Source organism: Hemibagrus wyckioides, linkage group LG14 (assembly GCF_019097595.1).
Source record: "Hemibagrus wyckioides isolate EC202008001 linkage group LG14, SWU_Hwy_1.0, whole genome shotgun sequence".
Taxonomy (NCBI): Eukaryota; Metazoa; Chordata; class Actinopteri; order Siluriformes; family Bagridae; genus Hemibagrus; species Hemibagrus wyckioides.
In genome coordinates, this window is record NC_080723.1 from 11673976 (window position 1) to 11701208 (window position 27233).

Consider the following 27233-nt stretch of genomic DNA (forward strand, 5'->3'; position numbering starts at 1 on the left):
GTCAAGATCTTTATTTTATTTTGGTAATGCAGCTGATTTTTTAAATTTATTTTTATATTGGTGAATTTTAACCAATTGTTTGGTTTGTTACTTCACTAAACTGTCCACTAGATGGAGCTGTTGCTCTATACATTGTGCTTTAATTTAGGGATTTTTACCATTTTATTTTTGTATGACGAAGCACAGCAGGGAAATAAAGAAATAATCCAGTTTTATTAAGGATTCCCTTCTTAGCTTGAAAATGTCATCACCTTCTTCTAAAGGCTCTATTCAGAATGACTGAAATCACTGAGAAGGCTCTGGGTCATTGACCGGAAGTTCGGGGTTCAAGCTCCAGCACTGCCAAGCTGCCACCGTTGGGCCCTTGAACAAGGTTCCTAACTCACCCTGCTCCAGGGGCACTAAATCACAGCTGACCCTGTGCTCTGACCCCCAACCCGCAAGGATGGGATATGCAAAGAAAGAATTTCACTGTACAGTAATGTCATATTTACCTAACTTACGTGACGTTGGCTGCAAGCGTGATGTTGGAAAATAATGAAAAGTTGCTTAAGTATTTGTCAAGAAACGCAGCTGGTGGGACAAAGAAATTCATCAATTCTGCACTCTAATTCATCCTAAAGGTGTACTATTGGGTTGAGGTCAAGACTCTGTAAAGTTCCTCCACACCAAACACACTCATCCATGTCTTTTGAATCTTGCTTTGTGCCCTGGTGTGCAGTCATGTTGGAACAGGAAGTGGACATCCCCAAACTGTTCCCACAAACCTGGGAGCATAAAATTGTCCAAAATGTCTTGGTATGCTGAAGCATTAAGAGTTCCTTTCACTGGAAGTAAGGGGCCGAGCCCAACCCCTGAAAAACAACACCTGAATTCAATGATATGGAGGGGTGTCCCAAAACTTTTGGCAATATAGTGTATATTGATTATATGCACACAGACGGTTTTTAATGATAATTCATTTTCTCACATCTAAAATTTGATTATTTATTCAGTCAGTACTAAACTGAATAATTTGAATACAGAACTAAATAATTTGAATGCACTTCATTTTTCTAGTGCTTCCTGAAACCTTCCTTTCCCTCAGACAGATAAATCAAAATAAGGGTATGCCTTCTAGTCACAATAAATGATGGGATCTTTTAAATATAAATAATTAGTGAGAAAAAGAAAGGAGCCAAGGCAGTGTGCATCCCAATATAAAGTTAAAACAAATGATGTGGCTCATGATTTAAACAATATCTAACATTAAGCTATTAGCTATCTTGAGCTAAGCTCATTAATATTGCAATCAATGCTCACTTACTGAGGAATGGAGGCTCTTTCCCTGATGACCTGTAGCCCGTCTCTCCACTCACACCTTATACTCTTACATTAGACTTGGACCTCATCCAAGGAATAATCACAATGTAAAAAATGACACTGATAATAATAATACTAATGCATTGTGTCATTATTTCAATTTTTTGTATTATGTCACAGGTCCAGTCCTATTAAAAGACTTTGCTTTGCAGCTAATCTTCTTGTAGGATTTTATCTTTATTAATTTAATAACATGCTGTGGAGCAAAGCAAAGTCCACAGGTTTGTAGTCTCAATCTGTTTCCATAAGCATGTTACACGTCACTGTATATGAGTGTGTAAGGTAGAACCCTCTCAGACACTCCACACGAGCACGTTCGCACACCCATGGTGGATTAATAAATTAAATGGCTGCTATAATTTGATCGCTGTAGCGTACACTCAGTATCAGAGTTCATATGCAGCAGCTGTGCTGTGTGCAGAAGGAGAGCATTCTGGTGACACAGGCTTGGCCAGGGCAAATGTCACCTGAAACCTGGCTTTGCTCAAGCCTGAGCCTGCTATGACTGATTTGCTTCTGTTTGCCGATGCTCTGCTTCAATGCTTCAGCTGTGCCTAAATTAGCTAATGTTGTCAGGTGAGTATATCATCTAGCTTCATTACACCATCAGATTTTAATAAAGCACAATGAGGCTTGAGCCTGTCATTTCATTCAGGAGGCTCATATAACCTGTGTAGGCAATTTTTTAATGGCAGGAGAATTCAATCTCTCTGATTTTATTACACCATAAATGATTGTGAATTACTTTACTATTTTTTGGCACATTTCTTTTTTTTTCCCCCTTATTATTTGTTATTTTTTACTTAATTATTTATATGCACAGTCTAATAAGGAGTAGGCCAGGCCTTCATTTCAATCACTTATGTACTGTCTGTAACTGTGTATTTGACCAAATCTTGAATCTTGATCATTTTCATCACACAAATTGAACAGCTTTTTAAATTATTACATTACACACAGTGGCTATGTGTGTAATGTGTGACCACATGAGAAAGAAACTGATTATGTCCTGTGAACTCGAGGCAACACAAGTGACATCATGTGAAGAATACGTGATAAATAAGACCATGTGTGGAAATAAATGACTAGGGTGCAATAGACACAATTAATAGATAATGTGTAGAATGTTTCCTCTATGAAAATGAATGAATCATGAAAAATAAAACATAAAGAATCTGAATAAATCATTTGTAAAAAAAAAAAAAAAATCTCAAGCGAACAAATAAATCTTGTGTGAATAATCATATGTTCAAAATAAATGATGTGGAAAATCTCTGGTGAATTACAGTGAATGAATTAATCGTGTGTGAATAATCGTCTGGGGGAAAAAAATCATGTGAGGATAAATAAATATTGTAAAAATCAATAATCACATGAAAATAAATACAAAAAAACATACACTACATGTGAAAGATCCACTTGTGAAAAATGTGTGAAACACATGCGTCATTTTCCTATGCGAGTCGTGTGTTTATTTTACGCTGGAAGATTGTGTGATTTTTCTGTAAGGGTCAGGGGCTCAATGTCTCTGTATCAGCACTGTTTCAATGCCTTATTCTGTCCATATTTTAGATCCCTTAATCATAAACCCCATACCTAAACTTAAGCAGCAAATTAGGAGTTTATTGAGGCAAAATTCATAGTTAATATTTAGTTAATAGTGAGAATTGGTCCCCAAACTAAAGTGTTACACACATTTAATAGATAACACATTTAATAAATTTACACAAGCAAACACTTATATTATGCACTGCATTCAAACTGCTACACCTCAGATGTACGAGAAATTATCAGTAAATAACCATTTAATAATAACAATTGTTAAACTGCTCTTATAAATGTAAAAGGATTTAAATTTAATGTCAAAATGACTGTTTTTGGGAACTAGAGCTTCATTGGCATCAGTGAAGAGTTACAGTGGTATTTCTCAGCAAATTCCATTTAGAAAATATAGAAGATATCCATTCATAGCAGTACATCCTGACTTAAGGCATGTTGTTTGTTGTAAATAGTAATAGAACAGAATGTGAATCTGTTGTGTTCATTCCCCATCACTTTATTTTGTCTAACATGTTTAAGTGAAACCAGGTAACATCCTTTATCCTTTGAGTGTTTTATTCCAAATGTAATCAATCCGCCATAGTATTTGCTGTCCAGCACTGTCTGCTTTAGATTTTTACTACAAATGAATTGGTGAATTTAGACAGCTAGTAATAGAAGTCTATTTGACCCCAAATCTTCACTGTATTTAATTCTAGTGACATCATCACTATTAACATTGAACTACTGATCAGAAGGATGTCGGTTTGAATCCCAGGCCCACCAAGCTGCCACTACTGGGCCCCTGAGCAAGGCCCTTAACCCTCAATTGCTCAGTTGAATAAAATGAGATAAATTGTAAGTCACTCTTAATAAGAGCGTCAATGTATACTTGACGTAAATGTAAAATTCCGCAAGAGTGAGTCAAGAAACTAGCAGACTGGTGTAGACTCTTGCGTTACAATTACAGATTATTGATTCTTCAGCTTTTTATTAACAAAAGCAGATTTTCTTGCAGCAGTTCACCCTCAAGATGGAGAGTCCAGCTTATGTACTGAGAAGGAGAGATAAGAGTGAAGCAGCCTGAGCCAGACTATAGGTCACCTCTGATCTTGATTCTTCCTGAGCTCTGAGTAGGGTAAAGCTTGGCACCTCTCAAGATCAGAGGGCAAACTATGACTACAGTGTTGGTGGGAGATAGAGCAGATAAGAGTCGTTCACAAACATAATGGCCTGTGGCTAAAAACTGTTTTTCAGCTTTGTTGTTCTGGCTTTTGCATTCCTGTAGCGTCTGCCTGATAGTAGGAGTGACGGAGCTGGTGAGGATGCTCTCAATTGTACCTTTGAGAAGCTTTCCTTGGCCTTCTCAAGAAGTGTTGAGATATCTTTACCAGGTACAGTTGTGCTCAGAATTATTCATACCCTTGGTATTTTTTATAGTGCTTTTGTCTTCTGTGATGAATGAGTTTTATAATACTTTCATATATTTAATATGTAACAAACAACTGAAGAAATAACGTGATATTTCAAGAAATATGACATTTCATGGGTTTTTATTGACAAAAATTCAAAAATCACCATGTTCAGGATTCATACCCTTTATATTACAATGTTTCAATAATTAATAGAAAAGCCTTTGTTCTTAATGACGGCCTGCAAACGCTTCTTGTAGGTCTCCACAAGATTTCTGCGGAATGTTTCCCCACTCTTCCTTCGCAAAAGCCTCCAGTTGTTGGAAATTGGAAGGCTTCCTAGCCCTGACCCGGATCTTCAACTCAAACAGAAATTCTCAATTGGGTTCAGGTCAGGGCTCTTACTTGGCCACTCCAGAACATTTATGTTGTTGTCCCTGAACCATTGCTTGACCACTCACGCCATATGCTCCGGGTCATTATCCTGCCGGTAGGTCTAATTCTGTGGCAGGTTGAGCTTGTGTGCTGACGCCACCAGGTTTTCATCAAGAATCTTGACACAGTCCTCCTTTTTCATGATACCATGCAGAGAAGCATCCCATAGTATGATGTGACCATCGCCATGCTTCACCATTTAGATGGTATTCTTAGGATTGAAGTCTTCCCCTTTCTTTCACCAAACATATGCAACATCCATATGTCCAAAGAGCTCCAGTTTAGTTTCATCTGACAAAAGGATGGATGACCAGAAGTTCAGATCTCTATCTAGGTGACCCCTCGCATAGGCCAGACGCGCATCCCGGTGTCTCTAGGTAAGGAGTGGTGCCTTTCTGTAGCGATGTCCATGGAGACTGCAGAATTCGCTGAACGGTGGATCTTGATACCATCTCCCCTGCTTGGTTGAGGGTGTCTGTTTGAGCTTTGGTGGTGATAGGGGGTTGTTGTTTGCATCGCGGCAGATCTTTCTAGCGTACAGAGATCATGACTGAGTTATTTCTTCTTGGCCATGGTGACAGTGACTGAGAATAATGAAAGCTTTGCCCCTTAATTATACTTTACAGAGCAGGTGTTAGCATTTAACATTATTAGGCCTTAATTGATTACACCTAAATTAAATAAATTGATTATAGTCAGTGGAGTGTGAAACCACGTGCACTTTTACAGAAGAAGGATTTTTTTCTGAGATGGGGAATAGGGTATGATTAATTTTGAACAGGCTCAAAAGAGAATCTCTGGCCATATCTATTAGTATACAAATGAAGTTTAGCTAACTCACATGTGGGGTTGAGCATAGTGATCAATATATATTAAATACAATGGAATTTTCGATGAAAAAAATTGAAAAGTATTGATTTGTCCAAGGGGTATGAATCATTTTGAGCACAACTGTATGTAGTGTTGTGAGATCCTCAATGGTGTGTATACCATCAATAATTTTATTGGGGTTCAACACACAACCGTATGGAGATCCTGTGATTATAGTTATTGTCTGTGATGTGTGGTTCCCTATTCTAACAAAGTGGGTTCTACTCATTAGATAGTCCAGAATGGGTGGCACACCAAGGGTGGATCACATGTTGATGATCTTAGATTGCATTGCCTTGTTGACCGCTGAGCTATAGTCAACTCAATTAAAAAAAGTCCTGTCCTTATTCTCTAGGTGTGTGAGGGCAGTGTGTATGGTTGTGCTGACAGTGTCCTCTGTGCACCTGTTTGGTCTTTATTGGGTCTAGAGTGTCTGGTGTGATGGTCTGCATGTGATTCATGACAATTCTCTCAAAGCACTTCATCACAGTGCAACAGGCCTGTAGACATCGAGACAGGTTCTTTTATTATTTTTGGCAGCAGTTTGATGGTGGTCCTTTTCAAGCAGGTGGGAATTGAGACTTGTGCAAGGTACAAATTGAATATATCTGTAAAGACATCAGACAACACTGATGAGCAGGTTCTGAGAGCCCGTCCAGGGATGTTGTTTCGGCCAGCTGTTTTCCATGGGTTTATTTTCCCATAAGTCTTTGCTACATCTGCTGATGAGACTGTGAATGGTGGATTCTGCATGCTCCCACTGACCAGCTTACTCCCCAGTGGCTCAGTGTTGAAGGCCTCAAAGCAGACATAGAATTCATTGAACTCGTCTGTTGTGATGTGGCTGTCAGTGATCTCTCCTCCGCTTCTGCCTTATTGGCAGTTTGGTGTGTTTTGAAGTATACAATTACAGGAGACCTTATTTGTTTAGATGTAAGTTTATATGATGTATTAAGAAGAAATTCAGATACAAAGGTTTGCTGTAGATATTTACGCTGTGTGACATATTACCATATGGCCTATTTACAGGAAAGATTTTGGGGTGAGCTAGACTTCCAGCTTTGTTCTACGTTAACCTCACAGTTTCAGTGTAAAACTAAGGAAGCAACACCATGTCTTACATTTGTTAGTGGTGAAAACAATCAAGTAAATTAGATTTTTCACCAAATATAATTTGTTGAAATATGCTTACGATTATTTGTTTAAATAAGTGGATGCCATAATTCTTTCTCTTGTATAATGTATGCACAGAAGCTCAGCAGGATCATGCAGTCAGTAAAACTTGCCTCTGATCGATTGCAGACAGTCTATTTCTTTTCCTGCCTCCCTATACATCACCCTGTGAGAGGAAATCCCTGATGTGTAGTAATGGCTCAGTTATAATTTCTAATAGCATAGCGAGGGATCTGGTTGCTCCAGCTTGGTACAGCTCAGCTGGGATGTTCTGCTCGTCTAATTCCTGCGCGTATGCCATCTGCTCTCTGCTGCATCTTACCTTCCCTTCAGTGCCTGTCACTGGCAGGTGGCACTGGGCGAGCAGGCGGGTTCTCAGGTTCAGTGGCCTCCTGCTCCGGTGCCAGGGCCTTGTGAAGGGACGATCAGTGCAAGGCAATTAAACAACAAATTAAAGAGCAGGTCAATTAGTGTGATTAAACGAGAATGTGGATCTGGCAAACATGCGCTTACTGTAAGGAGAGAGCATTTTCAGGGTGTGTTTATAGAAGGCGCTGTCGCTTTAGCTGTAACGTCTTTGAAGGTCGATCTAAGTATATAACCTAACATTAGATGAATGTCGCAGGAGTATCATCAGTCTATTGGTGAATTCATCAAATTCCTTCCTTTAGTTGAGAGATGAAGTGTTTCTCTGCGGCTGCTGTGAGCCATCTGTCAGAAATCTTAAGGATGAAACACTACACTTTAGTGTACACTCATGCGTTCACTCAGCACTCTCTGTTTATCCACTTTTCACTTTAATTGTATACGTGCATACGTTTGGCTGCTGATATTTATGCTGCATTGAGAGTATAATGTAGGAAAGTTATTGCATTACACTGGGTATGTGCCTGCAGCTGTGCTACTTGACAAGTGAAATGTGTAACATAGCTGGAGACATCATCATTTTCTACAAATGCCCCAAGGCTCATACATGCATGAGGTGTTTTTATAGCAGGTTTCATTCTCTGTGTGCACTACACTATACAGAGGACACAATAGGCTGCTAATGAGGCGAAGGCACTTTTGGAGCACAATATAGCCAAAAGCAGTAACATTGAGCAGCAGAGTGGTCCTTTCTCCACTCTAACCTGTGTTTCTGCTTTCTGGCTCATGGGAATCTATTAGCTATTATCACATTTGTGTGTGAGTGTGTGTGTTGGGAGGAGTGATTCATTAAATTATAAATAAGTAAGTATGCCTGAGGTATTTTTCCTGCATCACATTACCGCAACGCAGATGGTGCTTGTGCATGCAAGAGGGTGTGTGTGTGTGTGGGTGTGTGGGTGTGTGTGGGTGTGTGTGTGTGTGTGTGTGGGTGTGTGTGTGTGGGTGTGTGTGTGTGTGTGTGTGTGGTGTTTAAGTGTGGCCTGAGAATGCTTCAATGAACACATCACTGTAATGGCATTGACTTTACCATACTTTGTGTGAAGAGGCAGTTCTTAAATATTTAATTTCTGTGTAGAGCTTGTTTAATAAGGATCACTGTAAGGAGTTATCTGGTACAGTGCCTCAGTCTCTCTCTCTTTTCTGTGTGTGTGTGTGTGTGTCTCCAATGTTTGCTTTTAATCCCATGATGATTTACCTTATGAACAATTTGTGGTCAGGAGCTGTTAGCTTTTCATTGTCAATGTGACCAAATCCTTGAGTGTGTGTGTGTGTGTGTTTCTGGCAAGATGGACTTCTTCAAAGCCTGGGGATGTACCTGGCTGTTATTCCATTAGGGCTGCACCCTTAAAAGGCTGCAGAAAATATGTAAATAGATCTGCACTTAAAGAAAGAGGCAGTCAGGGCTTTTATTGCTAACAACTTCCAAAAGTTTACTTCTTGTGAATTTGTAATTCCAGAATCATGTGATCCAGGCCACTACATTTTAGCTCCTTTTCTGATCTATTATGATATCTTTCTAGCACTTCCTTTTAATATTCATGATCAGTGATCCAGCAAAGTGATATTTTTACTTCAGGTTTGTGTTGCACAGAACCCCCCCCCCCCCCCCGACCCACACACAGCTGATGTAGTATTGAGAAGTATTCCTTTTGCTGCACCAATGCATGTATACAGCAAACCAGTTCTGCATATCCACCAAATCTCAGGATCTGCTCTGATGAACTAATCCCATTCTTACTGGCTGCTTTACAAACCTACTCAACGATTCGTGTGCAACGTAGGTCAGCGGTAGGTGCAGGTAAACCTCACTCCCCTGATCTCAAGAGGCACACTAGCGATTGATGTCTTTAGCCTCCATATTAGTACGCCCGGCTCCCATGCTGGAGTTCAAGACCTGTTTGGAGTAGGTGCATGTAGGACCTGGGGGGGTTACACTTGCAACAGGTGGAAAAGAAAAAACGGAAAATGTGCAGATTCATGTGGAAAATGCACACAAATACACATCATTCATGTTAATTAAATAGGATGCTGCCATGTGGTATTGTGTGCTGTAACAAGATTCAGAACAAGTGTTGCCTTTTAAATATTAACAATGAGGTTGAGTCAAATGAAAACCTTTAAAGTGTATCATATAGAAAGTACATTAAATTTGCAATAGCCACTTTTACCGCTGAACCTGATATAATTATGTGATACCTATTTACATTAAACAACATATTTAAAAAAAGGTTACTTATTCTCTGCTTAGAAATGACTAAGTAAAGACCAACAATCCTCCCCTGCCACCAGCTTTCCTGCGCTTTAACAGTGGCAAGCCTTGACTATACGTTAACCATCAGAGTTGACAGCACTGTCACTAGAAATCTTGCAAAAATAAAACATTATAGCACTGAAATAAATAAGGATAGGTCAATAGTAGTATTCTATATCAAGGCTTTATTGTTGAATTTCACCAACTGATCAATAAGATGTTTTTCTTTTTCATCTGCACGATTTCTCCCTGGCCTTCTGACACCGTGAGTAAAGTATGAACATTTGTTTCATTCAATTAGTCACTCAGGGTTTTATCTGTAAAGCTTGTTACTAATGTTGTAAGACTTTTCTCTGAGTTATGAGGATGAATAAAGACGTTGTCACTTGTTCTCTCATTCCCAGGCCTCTTGCTGTGACTCTATTACAGAAAAATAAATTTGTTTTATCATTATAAGCACTGCCGGTGTTTTTCAATTTGAATTTCAACTTTACATTCTTTATATAGGTGTGAATGTTATCCGTTTTCCATATGAGCACAGGATGATGTGCAATAATATTGTAGAATTGTGCAGCACTGGTTAAAGCCTGACCTGTGTGCTGGGATAGGCTCCAGCAGATCCCTGTGACCCTACTTAGGAATAAAGCAGGTAGAGACAATGGATGGATGGATGGTTAAAGCCTTCACAGTGGTGAGAACACAACTGTTCTGGGAACATGTACAATACACTGAGCTGGATATTCTACACTTGCTTATCTGAAACAGCTCTTAGGGGATTAAACATGTTGGTCATTGACCACAGCACGTTACCAATGTGATATCAGAGAGTCTATCGTTTCCCCCCAACGACACACAGGGTTCTTGTGCACATTTGACCAAGCTGGTGTGATGATAATGTGATTAGTGTTATTACATTAAGTCCACAGTGTGTAATTGGGATTCACCAGATGGTTGAATAACTCAGCTGCAGCCTCTTGAAAGAGCAAATCCTGAGTGAGTGGGTACTCTGTGTGTGTGTGTGTGTGTTTAGATTCAGCTAACAATCCCACAGGTTGTGGGCTCATTAAATGTGATCACAAATACACAAAGGAGGGTCAGGCAGGATCAGGTCACATGGCCAAATCACAAAGGTTAAAAAGGTCACTCGGGAGGATGTGCCCCCAGCTGTCTAATGACGTCATCGGTTTCTGCAGTTTTGTTTTGTTCTTTTGTTTCTTTCCTGTTGATCATTAAAGGAATAATGTAGGATTTTCTCTTATTTGATCTAGTTACCACATCTGCAGCCTGTATAATTACTGCAGACAAGAAAAAAAGTTCTCAGTTCCCTCAAAACTCATTTAGAATGGAAGCCTAAGCTATTGAATGTCAATAAAATTATAATTTATTATTTTGTATTAAATTAATACTTAATACACACGACTTTTTATTTATTTATTTATTTTAAACAAATCTGTTTTTGATATGCAGTAAAAAACCTTTGGTCATATAAAGTGTCAGTAGAGTTTGAAATACGCTACAACCTCTGAATATAATTAAATCGGCTAAATAATACAGAGCGTTTTAATTTACACAAAGCTTGTTATCAGCTGTGTAGAATTTCTCATTGCTAACCATCACAGCTTTGTCCTTTTCAGTGTCTTACAGCATCAGTCTTTCCCTCTGTCCTGTAAGCCTCGTGGCACTAAGAACATTATATTTCCAATGAAATATAGAGAATGAAATGAGAAGAGAGGGGGGAAAAAATCATATAACATAAGGCAAATGTTAAACTGTGTAGCTCTTCTAGAATAGAGCAATATTGCTAATTTGTCTCGGGAGTCAGAATATGCATTCACATATGGATATACACAGAGAGCGTTTGTTGAAAGCATTAATAAACTATTTATTAATGAATTATTTGTAAAGAATCGTGAAATAACATCAGTACAATACATATCTACATATACGTTTGTGTTCTACAGAGCTAAATTTCCCTTTAAAAGTTTCAACAATTGCCCTGGGACTTCCATTATAACATAGTAATGAGTAAAGACATTTTCTATTGTTTTGATCATTCAGGGAAAAGTGCTGAAATTCTTGTCAGTGATAATCACACATACATATGCTTCAGGTGCAGTAAATACAGCTGAAAAGAATGATGAAATATTCCTTTAATAGACGAGCGCAGTGATAATCTCAGGGTTCATAAATTTCATACTGTGTAAAACAGAGAGATAGGATCTGTTCTCGGCATTGCACTTGGACGGGTAAATTAAAATGAAGAGTATTTATTAGTCAGAGTGCTGCATGTAACATATAACCAGATGCCCCACCCTGTTAAATGAGATACAGTATGACCTAAAAACAGCATTCAGTATCATAGCTTTCCCTCTTCACCTCCTCATGCTGGCAAAACGGTTTGTGAATGATAAAGAGAAAATAACTCTGTGATATGAGCAACCATACTGAGTCTGCTAATGTGACCTGCTGTTGGTGTGTTCACACACATACACACTCAGGGTTATCAGAAACCTCTTTCTAACCTTCACAGCTTTGCTAACTTCCTGTATGGAAAGAGCAAGTGTCTCTCTCTCTCTCTCTCTCTCTCTCTCACACACACACACACACACACACAGACACTCTATGCTACCAGTTAGCTAGTAGTTCACACAATCATGGCTTCACCTTCCCTCCTTTGTTCTCAATGCTTTAATCAATATTCAGCCACAGAGTCTCGAGAGAGCAGAGGCTCACTCTCCAGCTGTTGGAAAGGATGTAAAGGTCTGTATGTGGGATTTTCAGACAGAAAGGCTTTATATTGATCAATGTGGTTTCTTTCTATGGCATATAAGTACTGTATATAAAATAATGTATGTATATATGGGGAAAGAATACCAGACATAGGTAATAGGCAAGTACATCTACAGCTACTTAAATAGAAATACAAATATGTCTTGGTGAATTAACGGTGAATTTCTTGGGCAAATGGTCTTGAGGTCCTCACAAATGTCAGTCATGTCCGCAAGTGACACAAAGAAAGATTCAAGCCATGTCTAGTGCAATACATCTATACATATTTCTATGAGGCGTCATAATTGTCAAAAATGATTGGAAATCTTACTGGGATTATTACTTTAGCATTCACACTTAACCACTTCATGACTGATTACAGTTGAATTCCCATATAACAACACACATGTGAAAAGGACTGGTTACCAGCTTTCCATCACAATCCTGGAGCATAGAAACTAAACTCTATGTGTGTGTGTGTGTGTGTGTGTGTGTATGAGAGAGAGAGAGAGAGAGAGAGAGAAAATCAGTCACTTGCCATCAAATACACAAAGGATGGTGAGAGGGTGATGAGGTGTTGCTTTTTTGTAAAACTTGCAGAAGTTTTTTGGAGGCACAGTCGCTCTCCACTGTTCTCCTCCCCTGCTCCTTCAGTCCTCAGGGGTTTGGGTTTGTCCTGGTGTATCTTCTCGTCAGCACATTTGGATGGAAAAAGAATAGTGCAGTTTTGCAGTTTCTCTCTCTGGTGTATATGGACATCCATTGCTAGGCTGGGTTAGTTGTCAGAGCTTGGCCTCTGGGATTGTTTTACATAGAGCCAGCAGTAGCTCAGCACCTCATACACACACCAGGCTCTGTGCACTAGGTGGTGCACCCATGTGGAATGAGGCAAGGGACCATGATTGCAAAGTGACACATCATCACTATGGGTTTGTACAAAATTGCCATTTTTTTTGTTTTTAACTACAGATTATATATTCCATCATCACCAACATCATCATCTCCCTCTCCTTCCCCCTTATGTCAGCCTTACAAAGGTTCCTAAGGATAAGATGCTTCTTTCTGATGCAGAAATGTACAACAGTAAGATATGATTTAGTTAGATCGTGAGATAGAGACAGAGAGATAGAGAGAGAGAGGTGGGTGGTGGTAGGGAAAGCACATTTTATATGTCGCTTTCTAGATACTGTGACCTCTGCTGTCACACTGGCTGCTCCCACAAACACACATTATTCACACCCACAGACCTATTCAGGTCACAGTGGCAAGTCACATATACACACTTGCCCTTAGACTAAGAAATAAGCTTGTTGTCTGAGTCAGAAAGGAAACCGAGGATCGATAGTACTCTCGTCTCCCTCATTACTGTTCCCAGTGGTGCAGTGGACCATAAGACACACATACACACACACACACGCACACACACACACACTGCTTTGCTGGAGATCGACGCTTTTCATCTCTCACTCAGAGAGGCTTACACAACATCATGGTGTCATCATTGTAGAATGGTTCTATACTGATGAACTTTTATCGGGGAAAGTGCAGCAGGAGAAGCTGAGTTATCTTTAAGTAACTGAAAACAGCAGTAACAGTTATTACACCCAAATGAGATTTATCAAATGAGAGACTAGGAAAAGAAAAAGATAAGTGAAGATCAATTGTGCATTATTATACGATTATTCATTTTCTGCAAACATCTTTTAAAATTTAAGAGTTTATTGTCATACAACCTCTCATACAATTTAGACAGGACATAAGGAAATCTCATAATCTTAAATTACATATTCATGACAGATCAAAGAAGGGGGAAAACAGCAAACATATTAGCAAGTGTAGGTAATCACTTCTGAAAGTATATTTGCATTTAGGGAGTTAAAAACAAAAAAAAAAACAAAATTATATGACAAATAATGACTGTATTATGAGTACACACAGTGTTCTCCATCTCTGATTACTGGTTACATTAGGTTGCTAGATTACCCTATTTAGTCCGTTCGAGAGGTAAGACAAGTATGTCTTGTTTAAAAATAGAAAAATGGAAAAATGTGGATGTGGGATGTGAAAAAAAAGAATAGAAAGTGATCTCTGATATGTTATGTGGAAAATACATAGACTGTATATCTTTTGTGTCTGTCCGTTATTTGAGATATGAATTCTTTCTCTTTCTGGTGTATATGTGATATGATTTTTCTGAGCTAAATGTATAGCAAGTATTTTCCTTGTCTTGGACACACACACACACACACACCAGTCTTTGCTAATCTGTAACCTCGTCACTACCTCAACGTCTCTCTCCATCTCATTCTCTAGGGCTCTGTTCACTCCTTGAGCTCTACCTCTCTCTAGCCCACGGCCCTTGGCTCCGCACCAGTGTGTGAAAATCAGAGCTTGAATACTAATGTCTTATGACGATTTGAGGACACCAGCCTCTATCCTGTCCTTACAGTGATAGGGCAAGTGTTTTCTTGTGAAGAGAGCTTCTAACCCTCTCCGTCTGCTGAAGCCAGCAGCAGATGGTGAATTAGCACCAATTAGCCTCAAACTCAGTCAAGTCTCACCCTGATCCACTCGGACACTCGCTGCAAAGGGCCGGGGAGATTTTCCAAAAAAGCATCAGAGCCAAGAGAGCATTTTAACTACTTGAAAGATCATGTAAGTCATGTTCTACCATCTAAATCTCATCTGTAAGGGCTTTTCTTCCCATTGCACAAACAACTGGACCTTTTGGACACAAAAAAATAGAACTGTATTTTTTTCTATTGATGACAGTACCAAGGGTACCTATGTGATTCGATTGATACCAATATGAATTAAGAGTGGTCAATTAAGTGTGTGTGTGTGTGTGTGTGTGTGTGATCTCTTAACACTACTTTGGATTATTTGGTTATGGGGGCATGAAATACGACTTGGGGAAAAATATTTTGAAATTAAACTATGCACTTTTCCATTGTTTAGCATCTTTTTTTTTTTTTTTTTTGCTGATTTGTAAGTTTAGTGACCTGCACAGAGTGTTTAAGAAAGAGCCACAAGCACAGGACATCTGTAACAGATCCTCAAATTCTTTCTAGGTAGGGTGTTTCCTCCATTCAATCACAAATAATGTGCAAATAAAGTAAATAGGAAGCCACATGGTGTTTGTAAGTAAAACACGGATCTGTTCTTGCTATTTAAACTTGTTCGACTCAGTTAAATCCAGCTCAGTTTTACTTGGATAGTGCATTTAACAATAAACATTGTCACCAAGCAGCTACACAGAAATGTGGATGTAGGTATATATTTAGATCCCTAATGAGCAAGCCAGAGGAGACAAGGAAACGGTGGCAAGGAAAAACTCCCTGAAATGACATGTAGAAGAAACCTTTAGAAAAATTAAAGAGACTTAAAAGGGAACCCATTCTTTTCTCCAACTCCTAATATTATACATCATTACTTTTATATTGTATTCTGGTCTTTATGATTACAGTAGAAGTTCCTGGGGACTAGTTTAGACTGTCCAGGTGAGATTATGCTAAAAGTCTTTGACGTGAAATACTAGCACTGAGCAGTGACTCCAGCCAAAGACATTAATCAGGATGATTATGTGACAACTGCATTTGATCAATGGTCATACACTCAGCAGGGGTACATGGCAAGGTTTGTGTGATGGTTTAAATAGCAAAAAATGTGGAGGATTATGGGTAATCAGCAGAGTCTAGCCAAACCGCACCACAATAGTGCTGTAATAATACTCAAGCATGAGATTAACAGCAGTCTGTTGCTGCTTGCACAATGTGTGACACCCTGTCCACACACAGAAAACACAGAATGTCTACATTGGTGATGGTGTTTGTACCTCAAAAGTACCCATAACCACGGTTTTACGAAACATGGGCCAACATAGCAGTTTCTGCTTGTGAATTTTGTTCTCCATAAGCTTCTTCTGTACGACTACATAACCAGGAGTCAATTTCCATTTGGTCCCTCAGAAGCGAGTGAGTGATCAGATCACAGAAAAGATCCATGCGATGCTCCTGAATCTTTTTCATTCACAACCCAACGGTGCCTGAACGTTCCTCTGTTTCATTTAGATCTCTTATTCTCTTTATGGAATAGTGAAATGTTAATTCTGTTCACCTCTACTTCACCTAGACCTGCCCTGCAGCCATTCGCTTTGATCTCAAACTCTTTGTTTCAGCTCTCAGAGGCTGCGTATTGGCAAGGGAACAGAACCTACACACACACACACACCATGAACTCAATAGCTTAAGATCTAGAATGTTTTAAACACACCTATTCAGCAAAGATTATATCAGCACTGCTGAAAATACAAAGCACACCTACTTCTGATCATCTCCATATATGGTTAACATATAAAGGGAATGGATTTCAATGGGAGGTTCATGTGCATTATGGACTGCTGTAGGTGTACACTCTCAAAGGTAATGCCTGCTGTTAAAGGTGCAAATAATTTTTTTTGTCATTTCTGCTGAAGTTCTCCTGTAATTAAAATCTGCTTAGGGAAAAATCTCCAGTCTCTGTCATACCCCAGGATTATTAAACGGTAGGAAAAAAACCCAAAAGATGTTGATTACCAATATCCAGCCAATCAATTTAAAGAAGCATCTCATGAAGGTTTTCAGGGGTTCGAGTCTAGTCAAATGTTTTGGGGGTGAGAAATTGAAGAGGGGAAGAGCATTTATTTGGATTTAATTGGATTAAATTGAAATCTGCCAACATATCTGCCTCTACCTTTAACTGTATTCTAGTTAGTATTTGTAGATGGTATCTATGAGAACCTTTATTAGACTGTAATATACAGTCACATGATATTCCTGGACTCATTGTTTCTTTCTACATTTTATAGCATGGACTTGCACCACAGGATTGATTTAGGTGAGATCTAGAGTTTTTGATATTTAAAATATTTAGATTTTAGCTGGTTTTACATTTGGCTTAAAAAAAAGAAGAAGTAATTTTGAAGTGTAAGAAAAACTGTACTGAACTGAACTGTACTGAACTGTAAGAAAAAAAAGAAGAAGAATTTAGTTGAAGAACTGAGGAGTTATTTTAAAGAGAAAAAAGAGTGGTTTGTAATTTCTGACTCACTCACCATAACCCCCCCCCCCCCCCCGCCCCAAATATACACACACACACACACACACACATGCGTGCACCAAGCTCACTAGAGAAACTCCATCTCTCATCAGTGTGTCAGACTGTGGTCTTTCTGTCACGCAGAACCGCCTTCCCTCCCTGCAGATTACAACTTTTGAAAGTGAAGAAACACCACCTGGTTTAACACACAGGCTACTCCATGCTGATCTGATGGACTGCCGCTGGAGATTGTGGACACCACGGCTACTTGGTAAGAAACTTTGGGGTTTGCTATGTCACCAACTGTTGGTGTGGGAAAGCAACACTGTGCCTGAGATGCAGCTGCTTTTGCACTTCTATAACCATCACTCTCAGGCTTCCTTATCTGTGTATTGTGCCTACATGAAACTGCAGAGCTGTTTTAGTGTCAATGACTAAATGGCAACTGAATTAAAGCTGTGAGAACATGTGCTTAGGTCAGTAGATGAGGAACCTAAACTGACATGCTTCCGAGACTTGATCTCAGACAGGGTTTTTTTTTTTTTTTTTAGAACAACATAAAATGTATAGTATTACTCTATAAAAAAAACTATATTGTGCTGTTTCTGATGCTCATTGCTATTAAAGATTTGCTTGTGTGGAAACATTGTCTAATGAAGCACAGGCAATGTTCGAATACAAGCATGCCAGTGGAATCAAGCAGCTTATTCGACTCATATGTTTAATTCTTTAAGAGCATAAAAAGACATTCTTGGGCGCTTTCATTTGAGGCTATTTATGCTTGTAAAGACTACAACTTCCACTCTGTGGCTCAGCCTTTCTTTCTCTTTTTCACACAGGCTGTTGACTGTTAACACTCTTCCCAAAGACTAGTGCTAGATCCAGAAATCTGCTCAATGTTCTGGAACAATCAGATGGAGCAGATATGTGAAGCAGGGCTGTGCGTGTTAATATTTCACATTAATAATGTGTGTGTGTGTGTGTGTGTGTGTGTATGTGTGTATTTGTGTGTGTGTGTGTGTGATTTGCCGTTGAGGATTCCAAACTGCTACCACCATTCGTCCATATTAAACTCTCTTACGTCAAAAACTGCTCTTCTTATGATCCTGTTATTCATGGCGTTGTTCATTTTGCTTTCCTCTTAGATAGACAAGCCTTCCCATAAAAACCTAGGCAACAATAAAGAACATGAACTATCCAAGCAGCACTCTTCAATAGCTTGTTGGCCCTCATTGGGTGCAGACTCGGGTTAGTGCAGAAGGAATTAGGTAGGAGACAGTGGCTTGGGCCATGTGCCAGGTGGGGAGCAGGAGAAAGCAGACAGAGATGGGGAGAGTAAGCTGGAAAGAAGCAGAGAAATGAGTGAGATTTGGAGTGAAATGTGGTTGTACCTCATAAAGGAGTGGAGGAGGCCAGCAGGGATTTTTACTGTCAGGGTTTCCCACAAACAACAGCTCTGTCATTATCGCTGTTCTTTATGGTCAGGGTTCACCGATTACACAGCTCGGTGTCACGACCTGTTATGTCTCTGCTGTCATGGCTCAGCCATTTCTGGCCCATTGGAGTTTATCTATAGCCCACTTTACCTCGACCTCTGACTCCTGACCCAGTGTGAATAAGGCCATTACTTTAGTTCTCCTCCTATGAACTGTATTTGTGTGTGTGTGTGTCTGAAAATCATGTGATTATATGTCTAGTCTCCTAGATGTCTCCTCTATGTCTCCTAGCTTTTCAAAAAGAGAAGGAGTTCCTTAAAAAAATAAATGCTTCATGAGAGCTTTAATATTTCATCATGAGTGTGATACACCCTACAGCAACTGACAGATCCCTGGTAAAGGTACAGCACCCATAATGATAATAATAATAATAATAATAAACAACAGCAGCAACAAAACAATGATAAAATAGTTTTTACTATTATTATTATTATTATTATTATTATTGATAATAATAATAATATTTTATACTGTGTAATATGCATTATTGCATGACTCAGTTTGGTCAGTTGAGTCAAATCCTTGCTGTAAAACATAGAACAGACATCACAGTACAAAATACATTAGAATATGAAATAAAAATGGAACATTATATTTAGGACAGTATAAACAATGAAATGTCTCAGAGTGCATCAATACCTGGCCCTAAAACTCAGAGGGACAGTGTTACAGTGATAATGCATGGTGCTGCTGGACATCTGCTGGAGTCTAGACGTCTGGTTAATTAGAGGTCAGTGAAAGCTGTTTCTCAACACAATCTCAGACAGATGATGGACTTGCAATTTCAAAATCCTCCATAAATTTTTAAAGGGATTCAAGTCAGGCTAGGCCATGCAAGGTCTACCTGAATTATTTCAGGTTGATGTCTTGGTGCAATGTTAACTTTATCCCTAGATTTATTGTCTTGGTCGATAAGGCTAATCGTGTTTCCTTTACTTTTGTATACTGCCCCCAAACCATTTGCAGTGTCGTGTATCATGACACACACTGTGTATGGTGTTCTTCAAATCATACACGAAACTCTTCTTTCTCCAAACATGATGAGTCGAATTATCACCACTTTCGTTTCCTCTGACTGTTCCGGACGTTTTCTGATTTGCCGAATGAATTTAGACATGCATCTCTTTGCTTCTATTTTTGCAAGGTGTGTAGGAACGAAGATGATTGGAGTGCACACCATTGCTTATTGCTCTCTGTGCAACTGTTGTCCCTGCTGCTTTCAGGCTATTCTGCTCTTTTCAGCTCTTTTTAAGTAGCTACTGGCTTTTCTTTTACCTCCCTCACCCTTATGCTGAGTGTGTGCACATTATTGTGAAACAGTAGCAGGACCCAGTGGTCAATCATTGATTCACCAAACACACGCAGGCAGGTTGACCTTTGACCTGTAATCAAAAGCAGCAGGTGGCGAGTAGACCTGTAGAACGTGGTACAGTCTAGACGAGGTAACTGAAGCCTACGCAGGGGATTTTTAAAGGGGAAATAATCATGACTCCTTTATGTACGGTTGTTTTTGAGAGGTGTTGAGAGACATTCACTGCAATGGAGCATTTGAAACAGTAATTTTGCAGGCACCAACTTGGATATCGTGCTCTCTTATTACTGCTTTGAATGAAAACATGGTGGCAGCAGCAAATTCGGTTTAACTATAAATGGCGCTGAAGATCAAGTACAATTCATAAGTGTTGTAATCTGCATCCTGTAATCCTGCATCATTTTAAAACTTTATTTGGTTGGTAATTACTGTTGTTTTCACAAACCTTTAGCTAACTACTTCCTCAGTTGAGTTTTTAATATACAGTATACAGCACTTGTGGACGGTGAACATTATCACAAAGCAGCTATATAGCAGCTATAACCATGTAGAATTAGATCCCTATTGAGCAAGCCAGAGGTGTCAGTGGCAAGGAAAAAATACTCTGAGGTGACATAAGGAAGAAATCTTGAGAGGAACCAGACTCAAAAGGTAATCCATCCTCTCTTGGGTGACACCAGATACTAGGATTATAAATCATTACTCCTCCATAGCTATAGAGTGTCATACAATATACACATATAAATATAGTATAATAGTATAGTATGGAGTGATACCAGAGTAATACATTTTTTTCTGTTTATACTTATGTTTAATGTTGTAGAGCATCTGCAGATCACATATATAACAGAGAGAAAGTAACAGAGAAACTGCAATGTGCAAAGTCCTCTGGCCTGAGGCAAAACTTTATCTCTGACAATTACAAAGTACTGATGCTACAGACTCTTTCCAAACTGGCTAAATATGTGTCTACACACAGGAAACAGTTTACAGTAATTACGCTGATGTGGTTTTCAGTCCACTGCATGGAAAGCATCCACTATATAAGTTTTTAGCTTCAGTACAATGATACAGAACAACGATTTTGACTTGCAGTTGAAATGCAGTTTAGGTGAATTCTAATGTGTGTTACTCTTAACTAATACTAAGCATACTCAAGGGTTCTCGCTATGGATCGTATCGCATTCGCAGACCATTAATCATTTCAGTTCGGACCAAACTGTCCAAATCTTACAAAAAGAGAAGAAAGATATGATCATTAACCAACATGTGGTTTAGGTTGTACTTGTATCTCATAAAGCAGTGGAAGTCATGTGAAGAGGAACAGAGATGTGCTTCATATTTGCAGGGGGAAGATTTGTCACACAGCAAAGTTTTAGTAAAACAGAGCTGGGTGGAGTATGATGTAACTGTTTCACTCTTCCTCTATGAGGTTTGGCATAGTGGAGTGGCTTACTTGAATTTCTGAGGTGTAGATCAGTTTTGTGCAAGAAAACATTGTGTTCTCAGGGCTGAAATAAAAACAGCAATAAAGCAGATGTGGGAAAACCCACACTGCTGTAGTCTCAATAGAAAGCTTGATTTGCTAAGCGTGGTATGTATAGAAAGAGACAGAGAAAGAGAGAGAGAAAGAGAGAGAGACAGAGAGAGAGACAGAGAGTCACCTCTGTGTGAGCCAAGTTTCATACCTATAGCTAAAGTTAGAGCAGAGTTTCTGCAGCCGCAGGCATGAAATGGTGTGAAACTGACCTGTGCAGCATTTGTGCTTTGCATGATAGCATTTACCTTCCTGTTTTGGAAGTTGGGGCTTACTGAGGAAGTATATTAGATGCTTTTTAATAGCACTGAACTCCATTGGTAAAATAAACAGAACTATTGCTTACAGACAAGCGTGGAGATAAAATTCTCCAGTATAAATAAATAGAAATCGTGAGTGACTTCATTATCGGCAGAGTGTTTTCTCAGTGTATCTCAGGACATCTCTTGCTGTCTCTTTTTATTCTTTATGCTAGTTGGTATAAACTGTTTATCACCCTGCTAAACATCGAATTGAAATACAAATTGATTTAGAAATACAAACATTGAATATTTGATGAAATAACATGCTCATGGAGTCAGAATCATAGAAGCAGATAACTGGATTAACTAAACTGCTAAACTACACAGCCAGCCGAATCCTACAATTTGCCATTTACAGCAGCACACAGATATATACTGTACATTATGCATCACATAATCATTTCTTACATGAGTGTTTTTTTCTCTTTTTGCTATGCTATATATTTAGGATATATTCAGGAAAAGTGGTGAGGGACATTAGACAGGGTTAAAATGATAACTGAAAAAGAAAACACCTTTTTGACAGTGTTTTAGTTTTAGTTGAAACATCAGTCATAAAAAATATATATTTATTTTATAGAAAATACATTTTTATATTTATAGAAAATATAATAAATATATTTATAGAAAAAAAATATTTCCATTAAATTACAATACAAACAATAACCAGCTTTACCAACTGAATGTATATCGACATTGCTCTCTTTCCCCAAAATATCATCTGAGGGATTTGAGGTTTGGTAGAGAATCTCTTTTATATCTGTTTTTCACCTGATTAGCACGTATTTAGCACTCTCTCATAGCTGCTGGAAACAGATGTTTTAGTGGCATGTGTGTAAGTGTGTAATAAGGAAACAGCGTTAGTGTTTCGGGTGTGAGCTGCTGGTAGAGATGTCAGAAATGACATGCATGAAAAACACCACAGCGAGAGCTTTTTAATTAAGACTATCACTCAGTCAGGGGTCTCTGCGTATGTGGATGCAGTTTACTGTTTTCTCTTTGCTATTCCATCACTCCAGCTATTTTCCCCGCTCTCTTCTCTCTGCAATTAATCAAGCGTATTGGTGATATGAATGTAAATAAGAAGCAGCACTAGGACAACCGTAACAGCAGAAATAATATGAACAATTCGGTTTACTCAGTGGTGCTATATATTTGCCTGAGGTTTATATTTGACATGCATGTTTACTTTTCTTTTTCTGACATCTTTGCATTAGCTGTTTTAATAATTATTTACCTGAGTCTCATTTACACCATATGGATGCAAACAAACACCATTCAGTTAATTGATGCATCTTCCTTTAGTAAATACTGGTAAACAATCGCTTAAGGGAGTATTTATTTCCTGTCACCTTTCTTGTCATGTCCATATGTTTCCAGCAGTCTAATATTGTCATACACAGAGCTTCATCTGCTACAGCTTGGACTCAAATCCTCTCCAATTAGCACTCTCACATTTTCCTGGTATCCTGAGTTCTTTTCCTAGATTACTTGATTTCTGTTTTAGTAGCCTAGCTGTTTGACTGTGTTTATTGAACCTTCCCCAAATCGACTATGATGCTGCTTACTGATATGGATCAGTTTAATGAACTGCTTGCAAATGCTCCAACACCTCATTGTGACAAAATATGTACAATATGTTTGTAATATATATATTTATATAATCGAACACCACAGTGCACTATTAGGAAAATGAAAAGCTTAAATCTAAATCAGCTAAAGTCTCTCTGGAGGAACCCCTAAAGGCTCTATGTAGAATCTTAACAGAGAGACCTCCATGTAGAAATCCCTTCAGGGAGCTTAAAAAACTGTAAATAGCCAAAGAAACTTTGATGAACCCATTGAATATGGTCATTATAATCAATAATTTTGGTGCAAGATGGCAAACTTACTGAACTGACAAGTACATCATTAGAAAGTCTCTTTGGTATGATGCCACTGACCATTAAAAAAGACCATAAATGTTATTGTTATGTGAAAGGATCTTTGTTCCAGAGAGTATTCATTCTGTTTATTGTTGCAAAAAGCAAAGATTGTTAACGAATCATGGAACAGAACGTTGTTTAGAGTTGTTTATGCCAACTTTCTGACACTTCTTAAAGATACCTCCCTGTCCTGAATGACTGGATGATGGTGGTTTGCATCATATGGTATTTTTTTTCCCTGTTTACAGAATCAGGAATGTTGCAGAGACTTCTGAGCAGATATTTTATCGACAGCTGCCAGAATATAAGGTCTGCAAAATGTTACGAAAGGAGTTCTGACTGCAAAACCACAGATCTCACCTTAAAAATGACAGAATAGGATAATATTATAAAGTAGTTTAGCATAAATCATAAATCGAGTCCACAGATGATGACTATATATATATATATATATATATATATATATATATATATATATATATATATATATATATATATATATATAATTATTTAGCAATTTATACATGCAAGTGTACATGAGTGATGTTTTAACATGTTTGTTTGTACATAAACAATGCTGTTAACCCTGGGACACTAAAGCACCTTTAAACATCTTTGAAATATTGTTGAGGTTTTGCTCATGTAGGATTTTCTATTCTGCTTTATCGTGAAAAACAATAGCTGTCAGGTTGTTATAATACATGCCCATTCATTCTACATGCATTATACACACGTATAAGAAACATCTGATAGCTTCATTAGGCCTCCTGGACATCCAGAACCTTCTATTGTTTCTGACATCTGTTTCCCTTAGTGACTAATTGCAATTATCACATGGTTTGGAAGTTATAGAGGGAGAGAGAGAGGGAGAGAGAGGGAGATTAATGAGTTTGGGCAGTTGTCAGATGGACGCCTGCGCAGCAGTGCTGGAGGGATCCCATTGCATCGCTGGTGGCAGAGGTTGCCAGATTGTACAAAACTCCCTGGGTTTTTCCCCTTCTCCCATCACACATCATCTCTTGTCCCTGATGATCCATGGGCTGGAGCTCAGAGCCCCCAGCAGTGTCAGAGCCTATCAGTGTACAGCTCCTGCTTTAAATTCAAACACACACACACACACAGCAGAAGCAAGATCAGAGCCCTACGCCTACCTGAGCCTTCCTACAGAGAGCTGAAGCTGTTCTGATTAAATATGTGAATGGTAATTGTATAATTATAATCAGTAATTGCCCTTTGTTTGGCAGTGCAGAGGCGGCAGCTGCAGAAGGGGCTGTTCATCCTAAGAGAGAGATCACCCACCCTCACAAACACACACACACAGTGATCAGCAGGAGAAAAGAGCATGCAGGCTGTGCACTTTTAGCATACATTATTATTTAGAAAGACTACAGGCAAAAAGAAAAGCCAGGCAAAGGCCATGCTGGGAATAAAAGACAACTGAATTATTAACAATTATAGTGAGTGTGAAAGTGATAACTCATATGCCAGCACATTGTATTCGATTTCTAAAAGCCTCTAAAAACCCTTTGCTGTATAAGAACTGCAATAAGAGCTTCTGTCGTGCTGTGTGTGTCACTGTGTGCCTTAACGTGTGTCTACGACAAGCTAAAGCTAAATTCCAGTCTTTTCAGTCGAGTTTCTCGCTTCAGCAGAGCTTAAATTAATAACAAGTACGGGACCTATTTCTTGGAAGACCAATTAAAAAGGATCAGCCCCTTTCAATTTTTTTTTTTTTGTCTTTAAAAAGGCTTCAAGTTGGCTGTTTGTGTGAAATGGCTCCATGGTTAAATCCCAAGAGAGACGAAATTGAAGGAAATTTTTAGTTTCTGGGTTGAAAATTATTTTTCATTTTCTTTAACTCTTATGGAAACACCACATCATGACACATTCCAGGAACTGGTGTGCTCTGCTAGATAGTGACCTTCTCCAGAGTGCTACACAGAGGCCAAATCCACACACCCTACGGGACTCTTTCCTTCATTAAAAACCATGAAAAGAAAATTCTTTTTGTCTTGAAGGAAGCTAAGGAGGATGTAACTCATGGAAAATAATATGAAAGTGAGACACTTGCAGTCTCTGTTTTGATAAAAAAAAATGACTCAGAAAGGAAGCCAAGGGGGCAAAAACAAGGAGTGATCAAGAAACAGTTATAGTCATAATATATGGTGGATGTGGGTGTTTCTGACATAAAAATGTTCTTTAAAACATTTAAAAATAATTGAAACTATGCACAACAATACCTTATATTTAATCAAAGCCCATGTCGCAAATGTTAATAAATTTATTCACCTTTCTATATAACCTTTCTATTATTTGTTCTATTCTCCACATGTAAGTTGTTAGCCTGATATTTTTTTTTTTTTTTTGACATAAATCTAGAAAGACTGAAGAAATTTGTCAGAAATGTAGACAAATAAATATATCCTAAATAAATACTGGCCAATATCCATCTGGAAAAGGGGAGGGAATTTTGCTTCTTCACTAGGTTTATTTCTTCATTTATTTATGATACAGTGATGATCAGATTTCTTACATACCAGACATGAAGAGACATTTCAGCTCATTTCATATCCTTCCTCTGTGAATGTTTCTACTTTGAGTTCACTAGAATGTACTAAAATCCACTCCACTAAAATACCCCCCCCCATCCCCTAGCTATCTTTCTGCATGCCATGATCATGATTAATTACCTCCCAGGGCCAGAGGTGAGGGCAGTCATAAAGTCAGAGGGCAGAGGTCAGGAGGTCAGGTCATGTGTCAGAAAGGACACGCTGCCTAGTGAACTTCAGAAGTCACTTGAGGACATTTGTTGTCTTGCTGGCCCCAGTAGGAGGACATGTTTGTGTGGGATGGGGGTGGTAATTAACATGGAGAATTGCAGTTAGGAAACGGTGCCCATTTGACCCTAAGCTTGGAGTTTCCTAATCCAGGGAGAGATGGAGCTTACACCTACGCCATCTGGAGAGATGGAACACATACAAATACACACACACACAGCACTTTCATTTTCACATTCAAGGACACACCTGCACTTGCACTCCCTCTCACACACACAAGCATTGGGGCGACACATGCATAGACTAATTTCACACTCGGTAAGTGTAAGCCTGGTCAGTATAGGCTCAGATGCAAGCACAGATGGCAGAGCGAATGGGCTTTTGGAGCATATCACTGGAGCTAGTACTGATCTCCACTCTGCGTTTCCAGCCCTTAGCTAGTTTCAGACAAATGAGAAGCTGCTTTCAGATCAGCTCTCACTAACAGTGACACTTTATTATCATGGTGGGTGTGTGTTTGCACATGTGATTCCAATGAAAGTGAAATGACATGTATAGCTTGGCCCAG

The 27233-nt window shown here is 38.8% G+C and overlaps 1 protein-coding gene across 3 annotated transcripts in view; it reads left to right on the forward strand.

Annotated features, from left to right (window-relative positions):
- The first annotated feature begins 17532 nt into the window (after positions 1-17532).
- LOC131364649 (genetic suppressor element 1-like) overlaps positions 17533-27233 on the forward strand; it is a 69153-nt gene continuing 59452 nt past the window's right edge. For all 3 annotated transcript variants that reach the window (XM_058407869.1, XM_058407874.1, XM_058407875.1), the window contains exon 1: positions 17533-17587. In XM_058407869.1, the coding sequence (XP_058263852.1) occupies positions 17548-17587 (40 nt within the window). In that variant the 5' untranslated portion in view covers positions 17533-17547. The remainder of the gene's footprint in view (positions 17588-27233) is intronic.